At 36.3% G+C, this 19,984-nt stretch overlaps 1 protein-coding gene across 5 annotated transcripts in view; it reads left to right on the top strand.

Annotated features, from left to right (window-relative positions):
* wrn (WRN RecQ like helicase) overlaps positions 1 to 19,460 on the top strand; it is a 203,781-nt gene extending 184,321 nt beyond the window's left edge. For 2 of the 5 annotated variants that reach the window (XM_051929566.1, XM_051929567.1), the window contains exons 33-34: positions 604 to 756; positions 19,220 to 19,460. In XM_051929566.1, the coding sequence (XP_051785526.1) occupies positions 604 to 756; positions 19,220 to 19,339 (273 nt within the window). In that variant the 3' untranslated portion in view covers positions 19,340 to 19,460. The remainder of the gene's footprint in view (positions 1 to 603; positions 757 to 19,219) is intronic. The other 3 variants (XM_051929568.1, XM_051929570.1, XM_051929569.1) reach the window with 3 other exon arrangements.
* Positions 19,461 to 19,984: the final 524 nt, after the last annotated feature.

Consider the following 19,984-nt stretch of genomic DNA (forward strand, 5'->3'; position numbering starts at 1 on the left):
ATCACAAAGACAAACATTCAAAAAAGTCTGTTATTTATAAGAGAGAAAGAAACAATATTCACTCATGGCCAGTTATACGTTACATTATCACGATGTAAGACCAAACAAGGAATCAAAATGCGATCTTGAAGAAAAGTTAATTCGAAATATTGTTTTTACTGAAGTTTTAAAGTAAAAATGAACATAATTCATATGTAACAATTACCAAGAAAAAAAGAATCTCTTTAAAATGTATTTTGGGTTAACCAAAACCCGGGGTTTGGCGAGTGAAGCGAGCAGGGTGTGGAGCCCCCTAGTATGAAAATAAAATGTAGTCAACTTTACTTATTTTGTAAATTAACAGCATGCTTCCTTGATCAACTGCAGTAACATTTTAGTCATATGCATTGAAACACTTAAAATGTTTGCCAAATTCAGATGTTTTAGATAATATTGCTGCACCATTTTCACATTGGCACAAATTTTAACAGCTATTCTTTTCCACCTTTATGCACAGCTATATGATAAAAGCTTTACATTTTTGCCTTTAGAAATTTTTTGTCCAGACTTCAATTTTCTTACATAAAATGGTAAAAGCTATATTTACAATATCACATCTATTAGCAGATGTCCTCTCAGAAACCGGCAGGTCATCCCAAAATGGGATATGACTCATCTATTGGAGTTCCAAGAAACAAGGCTGCTGCTGCTGCTTTATCTGCTCTTCCTGGAAAGGATCTGGATGAGGACACCAAGGAACTCTTTGAGGATTCTCAGGTAGCTGTAATAGTATTTTGCTTTTGCATATGTTCCATATACTAATAAAATACAGTATATTTGCCTCATGCCCTGTTGTAAGTTTTCAGAGAGCTTGTGTATGTTACTGCTTTATTTGAAACACATTTAAAAAATATCTAAACTTCTCTTTCCCTTTTTTTGCAGAGGTATTATGGATTTTTAACTGTTTTTTAATTTTTAGAAGGCATTTTGAATTCTGCTGTTAAATTATAAAATGTACTAGTCATTTAGCCCGTTACAATAACGGGCGCTAGAACAGTGGTAGGAACAGTCTATATTAAATGGCAAGGGACTTTGACCTCATTCTTTTTGTTGGTCGTATTTTTCTTTCTTTCAGCCTTTCTTTTGTTGATGTTTACTTGCTGACCGTTCTTCGTGGGCTGCCGCCGTGTATTGTGTGTCTTTAATTTTCTGTGACAGTAATGCTGGCTTGTACGTCCGTAATATACCTTTAATTTTCTCTGGCGGTAATACAGGCGTGCGTGTCGGTAATATGCCTTTAATCTCCTCTGACAGTAATAGTGGCTTGTATGTGGCTGTAATATGCGTCACTGTATTGTGTACCTTTAATTTCCTTTCGCAGTAATACTGGTTTGTATTTCCGTAAAACGCCTGTAACTTTCTCTGACAGTAATATCGCGCATCGCACCGTGCCCCGCGCATGCGCACTTCACTAGAAGACACACACACACGGACACCTGGACGCAAACAGGGATTTTATTAAAGAGGATGTACTCACTAAAAGAGGTATTCATCAGGTCTTCCAACCAAATCATGGTTATGTACAAAATTATTTAACTATGGTACTATTTAGACTTTTGTGTAATAATGTAATTTATAATTTCTGCAAATTAAAGATAAAACCTCCTTAATTATAGAAATGTTTAATTATTAGCAAACAAAATTTTAACCAAGACCAAAGGTTATATTGTTTAGATCATGTGACATTTTCTTAAATAAGTGTAATGTCAAAATTCACTTACTTTTATTAATGTAGTAATGTAGTTAAATTTCCATGTTTCTAAACATTACATTTGAGATTAGCTTGCTTCACTGATGAGGGACCATATGCTGTAAAAGTAATTTTTTTTGCTGCTGCTAATGTCCTGACATACCAAACTTAAGGACACTTAAGACCTGAAACAAGGTACAGAAATTAAACATACACCAGAATGTCTGTTTTTATTGCCATTTTTAGTACCTTACATGTTTACTTATTTTTTAATGTTTGCTGACCTCATATATTTGTTTATAAGTGATCTGTTTGTTCCTAATGTATTTCTTCACAAGTTAGTTGGCAATTTTGTTGTTTGTCGTTACATTCCACTTTACTAATAAATGATCTTGTTTGTTCCTCATACATTTCTTCACAAAGTATTTGCGAATTCTGCTTGTCATTACGTTCCATTTTTACTTTCTCGTATACGTATTATAGAGAGTATAGTAATCGCAAAAAAATGTGACCTTGAGATTTTGATGAATCTCCACGTTTCATGTGTTCCTGAACACGCATTGACCATTTTTGTAATCATGTCTGTGCACGTGTGTGTCTGTGTGTATGTACAGAAACACGATAACTTGAGAATGAATGCTTTGAGCTAGATAAATGAAATTTGGGATATGGATGTTATAACAAAATGTTAGTTTTCTATCAACTTTTGGGGAACATACGTCAACCGGAAGTGGTATTTTACCTGAACACATTTAAAACATTTTCATATAAACTGCTACATAGTTTAAATAAACAAATAATTGAAATTTTGTATAGTAGTTTTTCATGTAAAATTGCATTATAAGAAAAGAAAAATAATTGAAATGTTATATTGTCGTTAGTTAGGGTAAAAAACACATATAGAATTTCACCTTAATCAGATAACCGTAAATGATATCTTTACAGGTATCAGCACTGTTACATACAGTGCATCCAGAAAGTATTCACAACGCATCACTTTTTCCACATTTTATTATGTTACAGCCTTATTCCAAAATGGATTAAATTCATTTTTTTTCCTCAGAATTCTACACACAACACCCCATAATGACAACATGAAAAAAGTTTACTTGAGGTTTTTGCAAATTTATTAAAAATAAAAAAAATTGAGAAAGCACATGGACATAAGTATTCACAGCCTTTGCTGACTGTAATAATAATATTTATATAATACACAATAACAAACCTTCCCTTGCCCCTGTAACATATAACAAACAACACGAGTAACAACAATGAATGAATACGGAAATGACAATAATTGTGAACTTGATTCCGGGTATATTACTGTCCTGAATACGGATGACTGAAAGAATGGATGTGTTTGAATCTCCCAGAAAAGGGAACGATCTCGCCGTGTTAGTCCTCGGCGAGTGGTGGATAATGACGTCTAACCCCGGGGTCTCTGGTGATGATTGAACAGAGGTAAATTCAGCGGAATGAAAAAGAAACGGGATACAAAAGCGCGATGTGAAAAATAGCAGGTAATGGTGGTTTGTTGTCATAAATTGAAAACTCCATCTTTCTCCTTCTCTCTTCCCTCCTGATTGTTTAAATAGTAAAGAGCCGGATGTAATTGATTGTGAACAGGTGCTTTTGATCTTGGGGCTGTGGTCTCTCTCCATTATCCGTCCCCTCTGTATTTACGGGGACAACATTCACTGATGCACACATTATAAACAGCAAACGGGACGATGGAAACAAAACGCACTCAGCACAAACATTGAAAACAATATTTCTATGTAGCCCCAATGTCTGTCTGTCCACTTTTCACGAGAGACCTACTTAACGGATTTAGATCGGGTTTTTTTCTATAATTTACTTGGAACGGTTGATTTTTGTGACTTCTATCATCATGCTAAGTATTATAGTTCAGTTGTGACACCAATTTATTTGCATGAATCTGAGAGACAGGCTGTGGCTGAGGTGATTGGGAGGCAGGACCTCAGGAGTAGGGAGCTGAGTGGGTCCATCCTCATTCACGTGCAAGCCTCCATTTCGAGTCGCTATACCTCTCACCATGTGTTGGAGCATACCTTGCCTCCGCTTAGCTAGCGATACCTGTTTGTTCAGGAGACATTATCATCTAGAGATTGTTAAAGAGCAACATTTGACGTTTGTTAAAGAGTAACATTTGACGTTTTTGAGAGAGAGAGATCACAGCTATGTGGGTTTTAGAGGGTAGCTGCTCACTGGCAAATATATCACAGCCATGTGCTCTTCTTCCCATGTGGGGGGACACTTTCCCATCGGAGCTGAACACAATCGGATACAGTGGCAACATTTGACATTGGAGCGTACCTACCTTCCACTTGGCCAGAGAAACCTTGCCAACCTTTTACATTTTTGGCAAAGGCATCACAGCTACATTCTCGACCCTGATACGAAAGCTATCAATATAAATTCTTCTCAATACAAATTATTACATTTTTAAATTTTTTTTTTATTAATTTTTAAGTTTGTCCTGTTTCACTACTATGCTCATGGAGCCACGGGGGACAGCTAGTTTACAGTATAATAATTTAATGGCCATCTCTTAAATATTGAAGCTATGATGCAATTGTTATGTCTGACCATACTTCTGTCTTTTTTTTTGGGGAACTCACATTATCAAGATCCACTAATACAACTTACAACTGGCAAATCTGCTCATTATTACTAGCTGACAAAGATTTTATCATATTTGTTTCTCTACAAATTGACATTTGCATAAAAACTAACAAATCTCCAGAGGTATTTGCAGATGTTCTCATGGAAACACTTAAAAGCATATTTGCAGGAACAAATCATTTCATATGCTTTGCATAAAAATAAACTCCAGACTCTTTCTTAGATTGATAAAGAATATGCAAAATCTCCCAGTGCTAAGCTATATAAAAATGGTTCTCATTATAAACAGAATTTAATCTTAAGACCAGGAGAGAACTAGAGCAACTGATTTTCAGTTTTATTATGAACATGGAGCAAAACATAGTAAGATTTTAGCTCAGAAATACACAGAAGTACAGTAGGTTCAGAACATAATATTGTGAACGGCGCTATATAGCGCCCGACCCGGCACAGACTCAGACAGAGGCACGTACTTAAATAAAGCACACTCCTTTATTTTTCTTCAGCCGTGGGGCACGCCTTCCCGGTGTCCCACAGGCCCAACACAGTCGCACAAGCACTTCAATAGCACACAAACCACACTTCTTCTCTTCCTTTCTTTACCACCACTCCTCCTCAGGCTTAGTCCTCCTCCTCCCGACTCTGGGTCTCGAGTGATGGTGGCTGGCCCTTTTTATACCCCACCCAGAAGCATTCCAGGTGCTTGGCCACCTGGTCCTAATTGCCCTTCCGGGTGGGGCTGAAGATATGACCAGCCAGGCTGCTGACTCCATGCAGCTCCCCTTGGCGGCCATCCGAGCCCCCAACCAGGCTGTGGAGGACTCCATCTCCCATGGAGCCATGCGCCGGGTTGGGGAATCATTGGCTGCCAGGGAGGCTGCCACCAAGCGTCCCGGGGGAGGTATTGAGGTGACCATGGCTGCTCCCCCGGAACAGATGCAGCAGGGGCGTCCCTGCCGGACCTGGGACCCGGCTGTCCATTACAATATCAAAGAATTACTGTGCAGTTGGAACTAAAGTTAGCAAATCCCAAAAAATAACTAAGGTTATACACATTGGAGTGTATTTGAAGGTGAACCTCATGTCATTGATTTCTACGATAAAATTAAAAATGTTAACGCTTGATACACTGCAGAGAGAGATGGATGAATCAGTTAACCCCTTCAAAACCCAAGATACTATAAATTCCCTACAGGGCAGGAATGTTGCAAGTCCCGATAGCAATTGAGCACAATTTTACTGAAAGCTGCCTTTTAAATTAGCTGTGTTCATATTAGCCATAGTTAAGAAAGTGAGAGAAGATGGTATTTTACTAAAAACACTAAACAGTGTCATTTACCGTTTTTACAAAGGAAAGAAAAGAACACTCTGATTGCACATCCTACTTACAAGGCTCACTGCTTAATTTTAAAATCCTGCTGAAAGCATTAGGTAAAAAATTGAAAAAGTGTTCCATTTTATAATATCACGAAATCAAAATGCTTATTAAAGGCAGACATCAATTTATGTTTAAGTTTTACTGAGTTTAAATGTGTAAAATAGTTAAAAATACAATAGCACTGATTGAAATTAACCTCCTTAGCACTGAATATTCAAAAAAAAAAAAAAAACTTTTACAAAGTGTGCATTTTTTGGCATGAAAAATTACATTTTTGTTAAATCTCAAAAATATAATAATTATACAAATAATAATAGTAGTGATAAATAAAAATAATAATATGAAATGAATAATAATAACAAAAATAATAATATCAGTAATAATAATAATACTACTAATGATGTCAAAACAGTATGCAGTATAATCTCATAATGAATCCTTTGTGTGGTAAATCTAAAAGCACGGTGAAAGTCACAATCCAATGTCACAGTTGGGTCAATAGTAGCGTGATTCTTTTCAGACTTTCTTTCCAGATTTATCTGTTTTTGAACAGCACACTGCACAGGTACAAGTTGGATTCTGTTTTTTTCCCCATTGGAGATACAGTATATAGTCAATTAAATGTCTACGAACAAGATGCTCTGGAGTGATCCTCAATGTGCTGGGTTGACCTCGTCTCTTTAGCGGTAGTATGGACGGTGCATGTGCAGCAGTGATTTGCATGCGATACAGTTTTGCTAGCTTTTTATTTGTATAACACAAATGCATTCCAAATGCAGTGTTCCACCAGATGATGAAATATCTTTTTGTAGTGTTTCTTTTGTTGCCTCAGTATAACGGGATTTTGCCAAGCTACTAGTGCACCTCTCTGTAATTTAGCTCTGCCAAAGTGTTCAGGCATGCCACGACAGTTGTGACACAATGTTCTATATGTGTCAAAGTGTAAAAATTGTTCATAGTTACACAGTAAACTTGATCCAGCAGAGCATCTGCCAAAGTCAGCACCGATGACGTAACAACACCGTACTGATTGTATTTCGGATCAAACATTGTCCCTTTCTCTGTGTACAGAACTGAATTCCAAATGTATCCTGTTTTACATTCATAAAGCTCGTAAAACTTTATGCTAAATCTTGCTCTTTTTGACACAGTGTTTTGTATCCATGACAGTCTGTCCTTATAAGCCATGAGACTTTCATTGATGCTGACATAGTGATCTGGAATGTAAACGCTTCGAAATATTACTACAGTAGCCTGGTATATCTCCCATAATTAGTGAAAGCCAACACTCAGACGTAATTTCTTCAAAGAACAGCAGCACTGATAGCTCTTTTACAGCGCAAAGAATTCTCGGTTCTAACGCTTACACAAGACGCATTTGTACAGTTGCCCAAGTGATATTCAGGACTAACACTTTTAGCATGGTTTTCCCAGCCCGAGTAATGCTCGGGTCTAACACTAAGGAGGCTACGTTAATATAAAACTGTTAAAAGATGCCTTAAATAATAACTCAGCTTTTCAGTATTTTGTGACAGCGTTAACACATTTTGCCAAATTGTGGAGAAAAAAAAAAAAAAGTTTCACACTTTATTGCAAGGAAAGCTTGATTTTTGTGTAATTTTATTTGATATAAGACATCACTTTCCCATTGTGTTAAGTATTGTAGGTTAGCATTCGTCCATTTGAGCAAGATAAGCTGATGCTCAAGCAATCTTGTGTAGGAAATCAAAGTGAATTTATTTTTACATAATCTTATCCTATCCAATGTTAACTAAAGGATCAAGAAGAATTCTAAATTTGACACTATCTGACAAATAAGCAAGTACAGTATTTCCCCTCAAAACTGTCTTAATTTTGGACAGTCCCCAAAGAATGTGACATTGTGTGGTCACTGTTTGAGGGCATCATTTTCTGTCCAGTCCCCAATATATCTTGGATAATTTTTAATCTTGAAAAATGTGTATGATTCACAATTTTAGGATGAATTACACCATGTTTTGAAGAGATTGGCCAAATAGACAGACCTCTATTATCAGATTTTTTAACCTATTATGTCAGGAGATTCATGGACTATCAAAGTGTGGTAGGCTGATTTTTTTTTAATTTCATTAAACTAGAAAGTTTTAAATGTTGCACTTGATAAGCTCAAAGGTATAATTCTTACTTCTCCAGCTATCTGGTATTTTGATGCATTTGGCAACATGATCATGAATATCCTGGACTGCCAATATAGAATTTATTTTCATACCCAGCAAAATGTTATCTGTTAAAACTTTTACTTCAGCAGGTGTTGCTTATAGTTTGCTGAACACGTTTTTTTTTTTTCCTGTCATCGCATTCTTAGATTTCTGATTCAAGTTGAGATGGTACACTGTACAGTCACACCATGCTTTCCCTGAGGTCCAATTGTTAAAAGATTCTGCTTTCAAGCATATTTCACAAATTACACTATCTGTCTGTGAGGGGTTAAATATTTTTCCTAGAAGCACGTGCTATCAGCACTGTGTGGTAACTCCATTTTATCAAAACATTCTGTTGTCAGCCATTCCATTTTATACCCCAAGCACTATTTCGTCAATGTACTTTTTAAACTGTCTTCAGCTTTTCACTAAGACATGATTAAAGTGACAAAAATGAGATTTAATTTTAGTTGAATTTTGTTGGAAAGTTGGATCTTTTTGTGAGCAGCCATGTCATATTTGTAAGCGAGGCTCCTAAAATGTAAGAGTGATCTCTCAAGCGCTCAGCTTACAGGGAACATTGGTGTGGTGTATTACAGCTTACATTTGTTGGGGCCCAGAAGATGTCTCCTAAATGCTGGTCTTTGACTGTGTAAAATCTATTGGTTTGTACTTAACAATTTTTACAATATAATGTAACCATTTACTTGACTTTTTAGTTGCTTCTGTGCACTGGCTGGATAGTAAGGATGTAGCATCACTGAAAACCCTTAAACATTTTTGGAGTTTGCTCCCTGAATGTCAATGCTGCCCATTTTTTGTTTTAATTTTTGACGTCCAAACATTTAGCATTATACTACATTTTTCTAGTGTTTTTTAATTGTTTTTTTCAGCTTTCTTGTTATGGCACTAGCATTAGCCTTATTTGCAGATTTTACAAGTTTACTCATAATACCTTCATAAATGTTAATGTAAATTAGAAAGATTAACATTTCAGTTGCAGATCCCCAAGAACCTTCTCTTGATCTTACTCCATATGGAACATTCTTATTTCATCTGTACTATTTACCTTAGTAACCAGCTTAAGTACAGAAGACAATTTTATCATCTTATACCTCTTGCTTAGTGGAAGCCCAAAATACAATTAATATGAAATAACAGAAAAAAGTGAATATTTCAGTTAATTTCCAGAAATATCCTTTAATTTCTAGGATAGTACATTTGCACGGTTGTTTGTGTTTCTGTCTCAAGGGTCCTACAGTAGGTTCAAATACAGGCTTCAACACTCTACATCTGCATTTTTTTATATTCTCCCAGCATCCCCTTAGGCTTCTTCTGAACACCCTGGAAAGCTTGGTGGTTAGTTATTCTAATTTGGGCCTGGATAAATGGGGGAGATGTGAATAATTGTGTTCTTCATTAAATTGTCAGAGCTGGTTTCTGCCTTACGCTTGATGCTGATTCTTAGAACATTATGTAAGGAACGCATTGTTTTTTTAGTGCTGTGCATGTACAACATTATTTGTTGAACAAATGATTAATTTCTGAGAGTGTTTTAACTGCAAAGTGATGCAGAGTATAATGTGATTGTTTTCATGCTGCTAAAATCTGACTTTAAACTTGCAGCTGTTGTGGCATTTAGTTCTAGTATCTTGGTTTAATTATTCTAGAAAGTTTCTTATTATGGAGATTTTTTTAAAGCTGGCAGAAAAAGAGAGGTTTGAAATTAACATTTGCTTAAGTGTTTCTATGTGTGAAAAGTAGTTGTTTCCATTTGTGAGAAAACACCACATAACACTGTAAAGTTACAATTTTTATAAATTCACTATTATCACGAAATATAATTATTTCTACGATACATATTACTGCCTTTACCCACTACCTTATATTTAAGGTAAACTCTTTTGTATATTGTTATTATTTTGGATATTATTGTGTTATTGTTTTCTGTGAAAAATGCTATAAAAGTGCAGGAGTTTAGAAGTAGATATTTATGCTTTTTTGCCTTGTATATGGCCATTGCCTTTACTAATAAATATTAGCACCTTATACTGAAGAATGTGATTATTACCAGTGTACATTCCTTACATGTTAAAAAAGCCCTATTAAATTGTATTATAAAAATATTGCATTTGATTTATCTGTATCCATTAATCTAGAGCATAGGTTCCCAACCTTTATTGGGTCAGAGCCCACTTTTTCAAAGAGTGATTCAATAGCGCCCCCCCTTGGGTGAACTATACTCATTGAAAAACAAGGACAGATTTTTTATATTTTATTAGAAGATATTAACAATACTGGTGTATTGCTCAAAGTATGATTAAAAAAATTATTATATTATTTTATTAAAAGATATTAACAATACTGGTGTATTGCTCAAAGTATGATTAAAAAAATATATTATTAAAAAAATGAATATACAGTGCATCCGGAAAGTATTCACAGCGCATCACTTTTTCCACATTTTGTTATGTTACAGCCTTATTCCAAAATGGATTGAATTAATTTTTTTCCTCAGAATTCTAGCACACAACACCCCATAATGACAATGTAAAAAAGTTTACTTGAGATTTTTGCAAATTTATTAAAAAAAAAATAATTGAGAAAGCACATGTACAAAAGTGTTCACAGCCTTTGCCATGAAGCTCAAAATTGAGCTCAGGTGCATCCTGTTTCCCCTGATCATCCTTGAAATGTTTCTGCAGCTTAATTGGAGTCTACCTGTGGTAAATTCAGTTGATTGGACATGATTTGGAAAGGCACACACCTGTCTATATAAGGTCCCACAGTTGACAGTTCATGTCAGAGCACAAACCAAGCATGAAGTCAAAGGAATTGTCTGTAGACCTCCGAGACAGGATTGTCTCGAGGCACAAATCTGGGGAAGGTTACAGAAAAACTGCTGCTGCTTTGAAGGTCCCAATGAGCACAGTGGCCTCGAAAACCACCAGGACTCTTCCTAGAGCTGGCCGGCCATCTAAACTGAGTGATAGGGGGAGAAGGGCCTTAGTTAGGGAGGTGACCAAGAACCCGATGGTCACTCTGTCAGAGCTCCAGAGGTCCTCTGTGGAGAGAGGAGAACCTTCCAGAAGGACAACCATCTCTGCAGCAATCCACCAATCAGGCCTGTATGGTAGAGTGGCCAGACGGAAGCCACTCTTTAGTTAAAGGTACCTGGCAGCCCACCTGCAGTTTGCCAAAAGGCACCTGAAAGACACTCAGACCATGAGAAAGAAAATTCTTTGGTCTGATGAGACAAAAATTGAACTCTTTTGTGTGAATGCCAGGTGTCACGTTTGGAGAAAACCAGGCACCGCTCATCACCAGGCCAATACCATCCCTACAGTGAAGCATGGTGGTGGCAGCATCATGCTGTGGGGATGTTTTTCAGCAGCAGGGACTGAGAGACTAGTCAGGATAAAGGGAAAGATGACTGCAGCAATGTACAGAGACATCCTGGATGAAAACCTGCTCCAGAGCGCTCTTGACCTCAGACTGGGGCGATGGTTCATCTTTCAGCAGGACAACGACCCTAAGCACACAGCCAAGATATCAAAGGAGTGGCTTCAGGACAACTCTGTGAATGTCCTTGAGTGGCCCAGCCAGAGCCCAGACTTGAATCCGATTGAACATCTCTGGAGAGATCTTAAAATGGCTGTGCACCAACGCTTCCCATCCAACCCGATGGAGCTTGAGAGGTGCTGCAAAGGGGAATGGGCAAAACTGGCCATGGATAGGTGTGCCAAGCTTGTGGCATCATATTCAAAAAGACTTGAGGCTGTAATTGCTGCCAAAGGTGCTTTGACAAAGTATTGAGCAAAGGCTGTGAATACTTATGTACATGTGCTTTCTTAATTTTTTTTATTTTTAATAAATTTGCAAAAACCTCAAGTAAACTTTTTCACGTTGTCATAATGGGGTGTTGTGTGTAGAATTCTGAGGAAAAAAAATGAATTCAATCCATTTTGGAATAAGGCTGTAACATAACAAAATGTGGAAAAAGTGATGCGCTGTGAATACTTTCCGGATGCACTGTAATATTATTAGTGAGAGGGCTGAGTTTGGTGTGATGACACTAATTTTTCGATGTTTGGTGCCATTTTTGTCATCAGCAATCTTAAATCACCGCATTCCACTATTGACAATCTGTTTCTTTTCTTTGTTAATAGATTGTTGATCATGCTAAATCCTCTATCAGCTAAATATGATGATGGGAGACTTGTATATCATCTAATTCGTGCTGCCATCAGGGAAAAGTGTTGTTTCTTCCCAATGAAGAGGCGTATCCACGAGAAATAAAAGTTTTGTTGTTTGGTGAAAGTGAAATCCACATACACGAGCGACAGAGACGTGAAGTTGCTGGCGTGTAGCACAGGCTGGGGGGGTTGGCTAGCGAAGTGAGCAGGGGGCAAAGCCCCCTAGTTTTTAATAAGCAGGTCCACTTAAGTTTTCCTCTGAATGTGATCTGTAGGTACCATGCTGTAATTTTAGGTTTACACTTGCTCTGAAGGAATTCCGAAACAATCTGGTATTGATAAAAAAACTTCTCAGATATTTATAGTAATGTTCAATGAACCTGTAAAAATATGCATAGATTTGGTCCTCTGCACGTGTGTTAATCTTGTAAGGACTTGCATGATCTGAGAATGCATGACTTGTGCAAACTTGTAAACATAATGTACCTATACCTACTATTTAATACGGACGGGTCTTTCTTAATGGACATTTTGAATAATTGGTTGAAACATGTGTTTGATGATTTTTAGTATTAATCAAGCATTTCAGTGTGTTCTTGCGAGTATTGCCCAAGTGGGTGGTGGCTGATCCCCAACGCCCCGTTAATATGTCTTGGACCAGAAACGCCCCCTTAGATTTATTCAGTGCCCACCAGTGGGTGGTACCGCCCCCGTTGGGAACCTTAGATCTAGAGAGAGAAAAAAGACACACTCCCAGTTTTGGAACAAGTGTTGCATGAACAACCATGGTTCCACATCTAGCAAATAACTGTAAGAACTTGAACATACCTTAAGAATTTATGTATTGTTTTCAGTGTTTTAGTATTTGACTAACCTGTGTTGTAGGGGTGGGTGATATGGCCAAAATTGTTATCACAATATAATTAAAAATGATCACGGTTATGATACATATCATGGCATAATAAATGTGCATATACTTTTCAGACTGAATCCAGTATAGGTGCTTTTGTTGGCCCAGGATTACAGATTGGCTGTGGGTAGTTCTACTGTGAAGTTTCTTTTCATATGGCCCATTTTAATCAACTAAAGTAGTAATAATAGAAATTTTATTTATATAGTAGCTTTCTCATGCTCTGAGTGCTTCACAGGCTTGCAGAATTAACAGGAAAAAAAAAATGTGAAAAAAATCAAATACACAGCAGGTTACAAAATAATATCGGCATAAAGCATTTAATTGGAATAACACAATAAACTACAAAAACACAAATACTGTAAGAAAACCCTGAACAAATAACATAATTTGTGATACAAATGCAAATCATCCTGACAACCAGGACAGAGAGGGAAACTGAAAGAAGGGTCAGAATGTCAGGGTGAGATAAATGCTTTCCTGAACAAATTAGCTTTAAATTGATTTTTAGATGACTGAACTGAGTCAGCTGATCTAATTATATTAAAAATACCTGAACAAGACAAATAAACATATATTGCACATAATATTAAAAGACACAGAATTTTTAAAAATATGTACTGACTATACAGAAAAAAATGAAACCAGATTGACAAAAAAAAAATATATCAAAGAGCTCTCCCCAGTTCCTTTGGTTCCTCATTGAACAAAAACAGGCAAGCCTAACTAGAGTTTAATGTTGCTTTTCAAAACATCTTTATAAATATGAAGAAAAATGATATAAGGTCAAACCAAAGAAAATTTAGATGTACTTTAAGTGAATACTGCCTCAACAGATGCTATTAAACCAAGCCCTGCTATACAGCCTAGTAAAGAAAAGGTTTCACTTGACACAACTGATTTTTGGAATCCTCATTCTACAGAAATTGATGTTAGTGGAGATTTTTAAAAAAAGATATATTATTGAAGAAGCGTCATTATTTGTATGAAACAAAATGTCTGCAATTCCATTTCTTTCTGACTATTATACAGAATTTCAACATAAGTGGATCAAAAGGTGTAAAAAAAAAAAGTTTATTGTTGCCTACTTACAACTTTTTTATACTTATTTTCTCCTACCTTTTTATTAAGAGTCTGTGCCGCATTGTTTCTTTTTATTGGTGACCTAACCATGTGCCTTTTTGCTTTGCTAATAGTTAATCCAGGACAACTTTATCACCAGTATTTCAAGTGTAACAAAAAAACTACTGCTTTCTTGGCTTCTTGTCGTTTTCAATGATTATGGCAGTGGGGAAACTGTACTCTTCAAAGTGCGAACTCAAAAGATGTGTTCAAATGTAAGAATGACTCAGAATACTAAAGGGGGCAGATTTGGGTATATTTGGGGAAAAGAAGTGGGAGCCCTCTTTAAAGTCGTTAACAATTTTGGAGTGATGGGGTGTGGGTTGTTGATGTGTACTGTGAGAAGCGCTGATTATTTTGCGACAAGTAACAAAAGTGGCTTCCTGATATCTTCTACTGTGATAGAAGTCATATATGAAAATTTCTACCGGTATACTGCTCACCCCTACTATATTTAGAATCAGTTTTGCCATCAGGAATAACTGTTTGAAGAGTAAAAGATGAAAATATAAAAACTATACAATTTTAAGTAACCACTGTTAAGGTAAATTTGAAACAGTAAAGTAATCCATAATTGAAGTTGCGCAGAATGTACATTTGTCTCTATAGCATATTTTCATACAAGGTGTTTGCCTCAAAGTGTTTTACAAGATAACAAGAAAAACAACAGATCAGAAATAAGATGTGTGAATGAATAAATGAAATACCAAGCATAATAAATAAAAATAAATCAGTATGCACTTACAGTAAATAATACAGATACTCAAGTAATTGATAAAGTAGAGTCCATAATTAATTAATTGTTATGACTGATGGTAATGAAAAGTCTGATGCTAGGGTTTGATGGCCAGGGAGAATAGAAAAAACGTTTTTAAATCCAGCTAGGGAAGAAAAAATCTGCAGGGGTTTCAAGGCCAAATGACTACCCAACCTCCACTAGGCATTCTACCTACAGTAAATGTGGTTGAGTAGTTCCTGTTGTTTTTAAGCTTTGTTCTGTTTTCAGATAGACACATTTTCAAATTAGTCTGTGGTTTTCAGTGTGAGATTTAGATATTTAAAAATCTTGTACACTGTGCACTATTCAAGATTTCTCAACTAAAATTGAACTTTCTCAACAAATGTATTTGAAGAGTAATTGTGCCGAATTTCAAGAAAATCAATCAACTGGGAGCCGAGTTGTTTCAAGCAGACAGATAAATGGACAGATAGATAAACATGGCAACCACAGTAGGTGCTTTTCACATTATATGCAAAATGCACCTAAAAGGAATATGCTTTTCTTCACTGAAAAAAAAATTACACTGTATTACTTGGGTACAGTGTGCAATAGTTATTATTTAATAAAATGAACTATAACAGAAATAATACAACAAAAAATAAATAACCAACCATAACAAATTAATTCATGTTGCAAAATGAAATGAATTTTACACATTCAGTATTTCATTTAGTAAATAATTTTAAAATTATTCAAGGAGGGAATAGTGGAGCAGCTATCTAACAAATGTTGCTTAACAAAGACACTCGAATGAGGAAAAGTGATATAGGAAATTTGATTTCTGACTGCCATTCCTGGCTCACAAGAATTATTTTTTATGCTTGTATTTTAAGCACATTTAAATTTTTTTGGAGCGTGTAGTGCATCCTTTGTTTCCTCCCTGTCTACAAATGCTATCTGAAAGAGAAAAGGCAAAAGAAAAAATAGTAATTTAATTTTTCTAGTCACATGCTAAAAATAATTTAGCACTTCAGTACACTTCATTATTCATATTTTGGCAGTTGAAACTACAGTGCTTCAGACAATCCTATCAACAGTCATCCATAACCATTCGCATAATGTTTATCAAAAATAAACTCAGTAAATCAAAGTGTATGGTTGACTGCTTTCATAGTTAATACAAGAGATCACAAACTTAACATATAATACGATATTAAGATTTCTTTATGCATTGTGGAGCTAGTGATTAGAATTTATATTCTGAAATAAAGAATGTGAAGGAGGTTTCTTAACAGAAAATAACATTTAAATTCCATTCTGGAGATGATTCATATATTCTTAGCAATATTGCAGTTGTACGAAATAGGCATACATTTTGTATGTGGGCACTAGAATCATAGGGGAATCTTGCAAGACTAGTATTTGTGACATATCAGTCATATTTTTCCCCTTGGGATTAATAAAGTATCTATCTATCTATCTATCTATCTATCTATCTATCTATCTATCTATCTATCTATCTATCTATCTATCTATCTATCTATCTATCTATCTATCTATCTATCTATCTATCTATCTATCTATCTATCGTGCATCCAGAAAAAATTCACAACACATCACCTTTTCCACATTTCGTTATGTTATAGCCTTATTCCAAAATGGATTAAATTCATTTTTTTCCTCAGAATTCTACACACAACACCCCATAATGACAACGTGAAAAAAGTTTACTTGAGGTTTTTGCAAATTTAATTTAATTAAAAATACAAAAACTGACAAATCACATGTACATAAGTATTCACAGCCTTTGCTCAATACTTTGTTGATGCATCTTTGGCAGCAATTACAGCCTCATCTTTTTGAATATGATGCCACAAGCTTGGCACACCTATCCTTGACCAGTTTCGCCCATTCCTCTTTGCAGCACCTCTCAAGCTCCATCAGGTTGGATGGGAAGTGTCGGTGCACAGCCATTTTAAGATCTCTCCAGAGATGTTCAATCGGATTCAAGTCTGGGCTCTGGCTGGGCCACTCAAGAACATTCACAGAGTTGTCCTGAAGCCACTCCTTTGATATTTTGGCTGTGTGCTTAGGGTCGTTGTCCTGCTGAAAGATGAACCGTCGCCCCAGTCTGAGGTCAAGAGCGCTCTGGAGCAGGTTTTCATCCAGGATGTCTCTGTACATTGCTGCAGTCATCTTTCCCTTTATCCTGACTAGTCTCCTAGTTCCTGCCGCTGAAAAACATCCCCACAGCATGATGCTGCCACCACCATGCTTCACTGCAGGGATGGTATTGCCCTGGTGATGAGCAGTGCCTGGTTTCCTCCAAACGCATTCACACCAAAGGGTTCAATCTTTGTCTCATCAGACCAGAGAATTTTCTTTCTCATGGTCTGAGAGTCCTTCAGGTGCCTTTTGGAAAACTCCAGGTGGGCTGCCATGTGCCTTTTACTAAGGAATGACTTCCGTCTGGCCAATCTACCATACAGGTCTGATTGGTGGATTGCTACAGAGATGGTTGTCCTTCTGGAAGGTTCTCCTCTCTCCACAGAGGAGCTCTGACAGAGTGACAATTGGGTTCTTGGTCACCTCCCTGACTAAGGCCCTTCTTCTCCGATCGCTCAGTTTAGATGGCCGGCCAGCTCTAGGAAGAGTCATGCTGGTTTCGAACTTCTTCCACTTACGGATGATGGAGGCCACTGTGCTCATTGGGACCTTCAAAGCAGCAGAAAGTTTTCTGTAACCTTCCCCAGATTTGTGCCTCGAGACAATCCTGTCTCGGAGGTCTACAGACAATTCCTTTGACTTCATGCTTGGTTTGTGCTCTGACATGAACTGTCAACTGTGGGACCTTATATAGACAGGTGTGTGCCTTTCCAAATCATGTCCAATCAACTGAATTTACCACAGGTGGACTCCAATTAAGCTGCAGAAACATCTCAAGGATGATCAGGGGAAACAGAATGTACCTGAGCTCAATTTTGAGCTTCATGGCAAAGGCTGTGAATACTTATGTACACGTGCTTTCTCAATTTTTTATTTTTAATAAATTTGCAAAAATCTCAAGTAAACGTTTTTCACGTTGTCATTATGGGGTGTTGTGTGTAGAATTCTGAGGAAAAAAATGAATTTAATCCATTTTGGAATTTGGCTGTAACATAACAAAATGTGGAAAAAGTGATGCGCTGTGAATACTTTCCGGATGCACTGTATTTTTATGTTGTTCTTGTTATGTCGTTGATGACATCATTCACTATTAGCATTGCACTAGTTTCTAAGGACACCTCGCCGCTGGTGATCCACCAAGAGCATATCTTTCATGTTAAGAAGTATGACGCATCTTATTTATTAATTACCAATAGCAGTATATAAATAAAAGGTTAAGAAGGGAACTTATAAAGATTTCCTAAAAAAATAAAAGGCAGACCCTAAGAAATGCAAGTTCAAGAGTTTTTTTACATTTATTTCAAAGTTTATTTGATCGGTTCACCCCCCTCCACCTACCTGATTGGTCACACCTGTCATCTCATGGTTCAGAAGTGATTGTTTGTCCTAAGGTTTTCCCATCCCTATGGAGAGATGGCTCCCACTTCATCTGAATGACAAATGCAAACTCCATTTTGATCTCTGGGTGCTCCTGGGTTTTCATCATCTTACAATGTCTTTAGTGTGTACCCATAACTCTGTCAGGCTTCAGAGTATAATCTGTCAATAGCTTTAGTTAGTTTACTAAAGAGTTATTGATCTGACAGACTGTAAATTTCAAACAGACAGACATATTGCATTACATATAGACAACCAACCTCTGCTCCTCATGGCACCCAGATTGCTCTGTTTTTATTCTTTATTATGCGTGAAGTACAGGGCATCATTTTCAACTTCGGCTAAAGAAACTTATGAAGATTTCAGCACTTTTTGGCTTTATCTACTTTCAAGTTTTCTTGCTTCTTTTATCCTTAGGGTAAAAAGAGAATAAAAGCATTAGTTGCTTCTTCCTACGTATTTTTAGAACAATTTTTACAAGGACAGGTCATTCAGCCCAACACAGCCCATCAATCCAGCTTCACCCAGTATTTCATCAACTTGTAATCTTAATAGCTGTACTGTAATAACAATAAATTTGTGACTTTTTTCCAAGCAGCATGGCTTCTTATTCAAATGTGTACATAGTTTTCAGTCTGTTTTATTCTAATCCCAACTTTGAAATTATACAGACACCATAACCAGCCACCAAAAGTCTTGTATAACTTGTTTTAGATAAGCTGCATGTTAAGTAGATTTTTTTTTTGTTTCTTTCTTTGATGTAACTTTCCAAATTGTTTTTTGTATTTTCCCAGAGTGCTGTTCAGCAGTCAACCAAGAGGAAATTACCGGTGTGGTTTGAAGCACCAAAGAACAGTGCTGTTGTACATGCTGCAGCTAAAAAGGCCAAAACCAAAAAAGGAATATTTAAATAAAGCAAGTATATTCCAAAAAATCAAGTGCTCACTGGAGACCAACAATTTAAAGTATTAACAATTTTATATATTTTTTTCGTCTGTACATTTCATAGCAAAGAAGAACTTGTATTAAAATAAAGCCTGAATATGTTAACTCTTGCAATGTTTAATGGTGAATAATGAGTGATTGCACATTTTCCTCAATTATGTTTTGTGTTTTTATCTTTTTTTATTTCTAAGCCTATCATCATCATCATCACCAGTTTAACACTCATTTTCCTGGATTACATCAGTTTAACAATTATTGTTCAAAAATCAAAACCTGTACTCCAACATTATTTGTTCACCCTAAATGAATTTTGATACTTCAAAGTACAGTCTGAAGATTTTTCAGACATTCTGTTCTTTTACTGTAGGTGATATGCATCTACTAGTGTCAAAAAAAGAAAACAATTAATTAGCTTTTCAGATTCATGTAACTTTATTCCACTGACTTGTAAACAAAAATAATACCTTCTCCAGGGAGACACTGAAAGCAACCATGTTTCCAGCTTTAGAGAGTAAGTAAATCTGATGCTTACATGCATGGTTCAGGCAGAATAACTTTATTGGTTTGTTTCTATTACTCCATAATTTTCTGTAACTTGAATGCAGAATCTTTCT

This window comes from Erpetoichthys calabaricus, chromosome 7 (genome assembly GCF_900747795.2).
Source record: "Erpetoichthys calabaricus chromosome 7, fErpCal1.3, whole genome shotgun sequence".
Taxonomy (NCBI): Eukaryota; Metazoa; Chordata; class Cladistia; order Polypteriformes; family Polypteridae; genus Erpetoichthys; species Erpetoichthys calabaricus.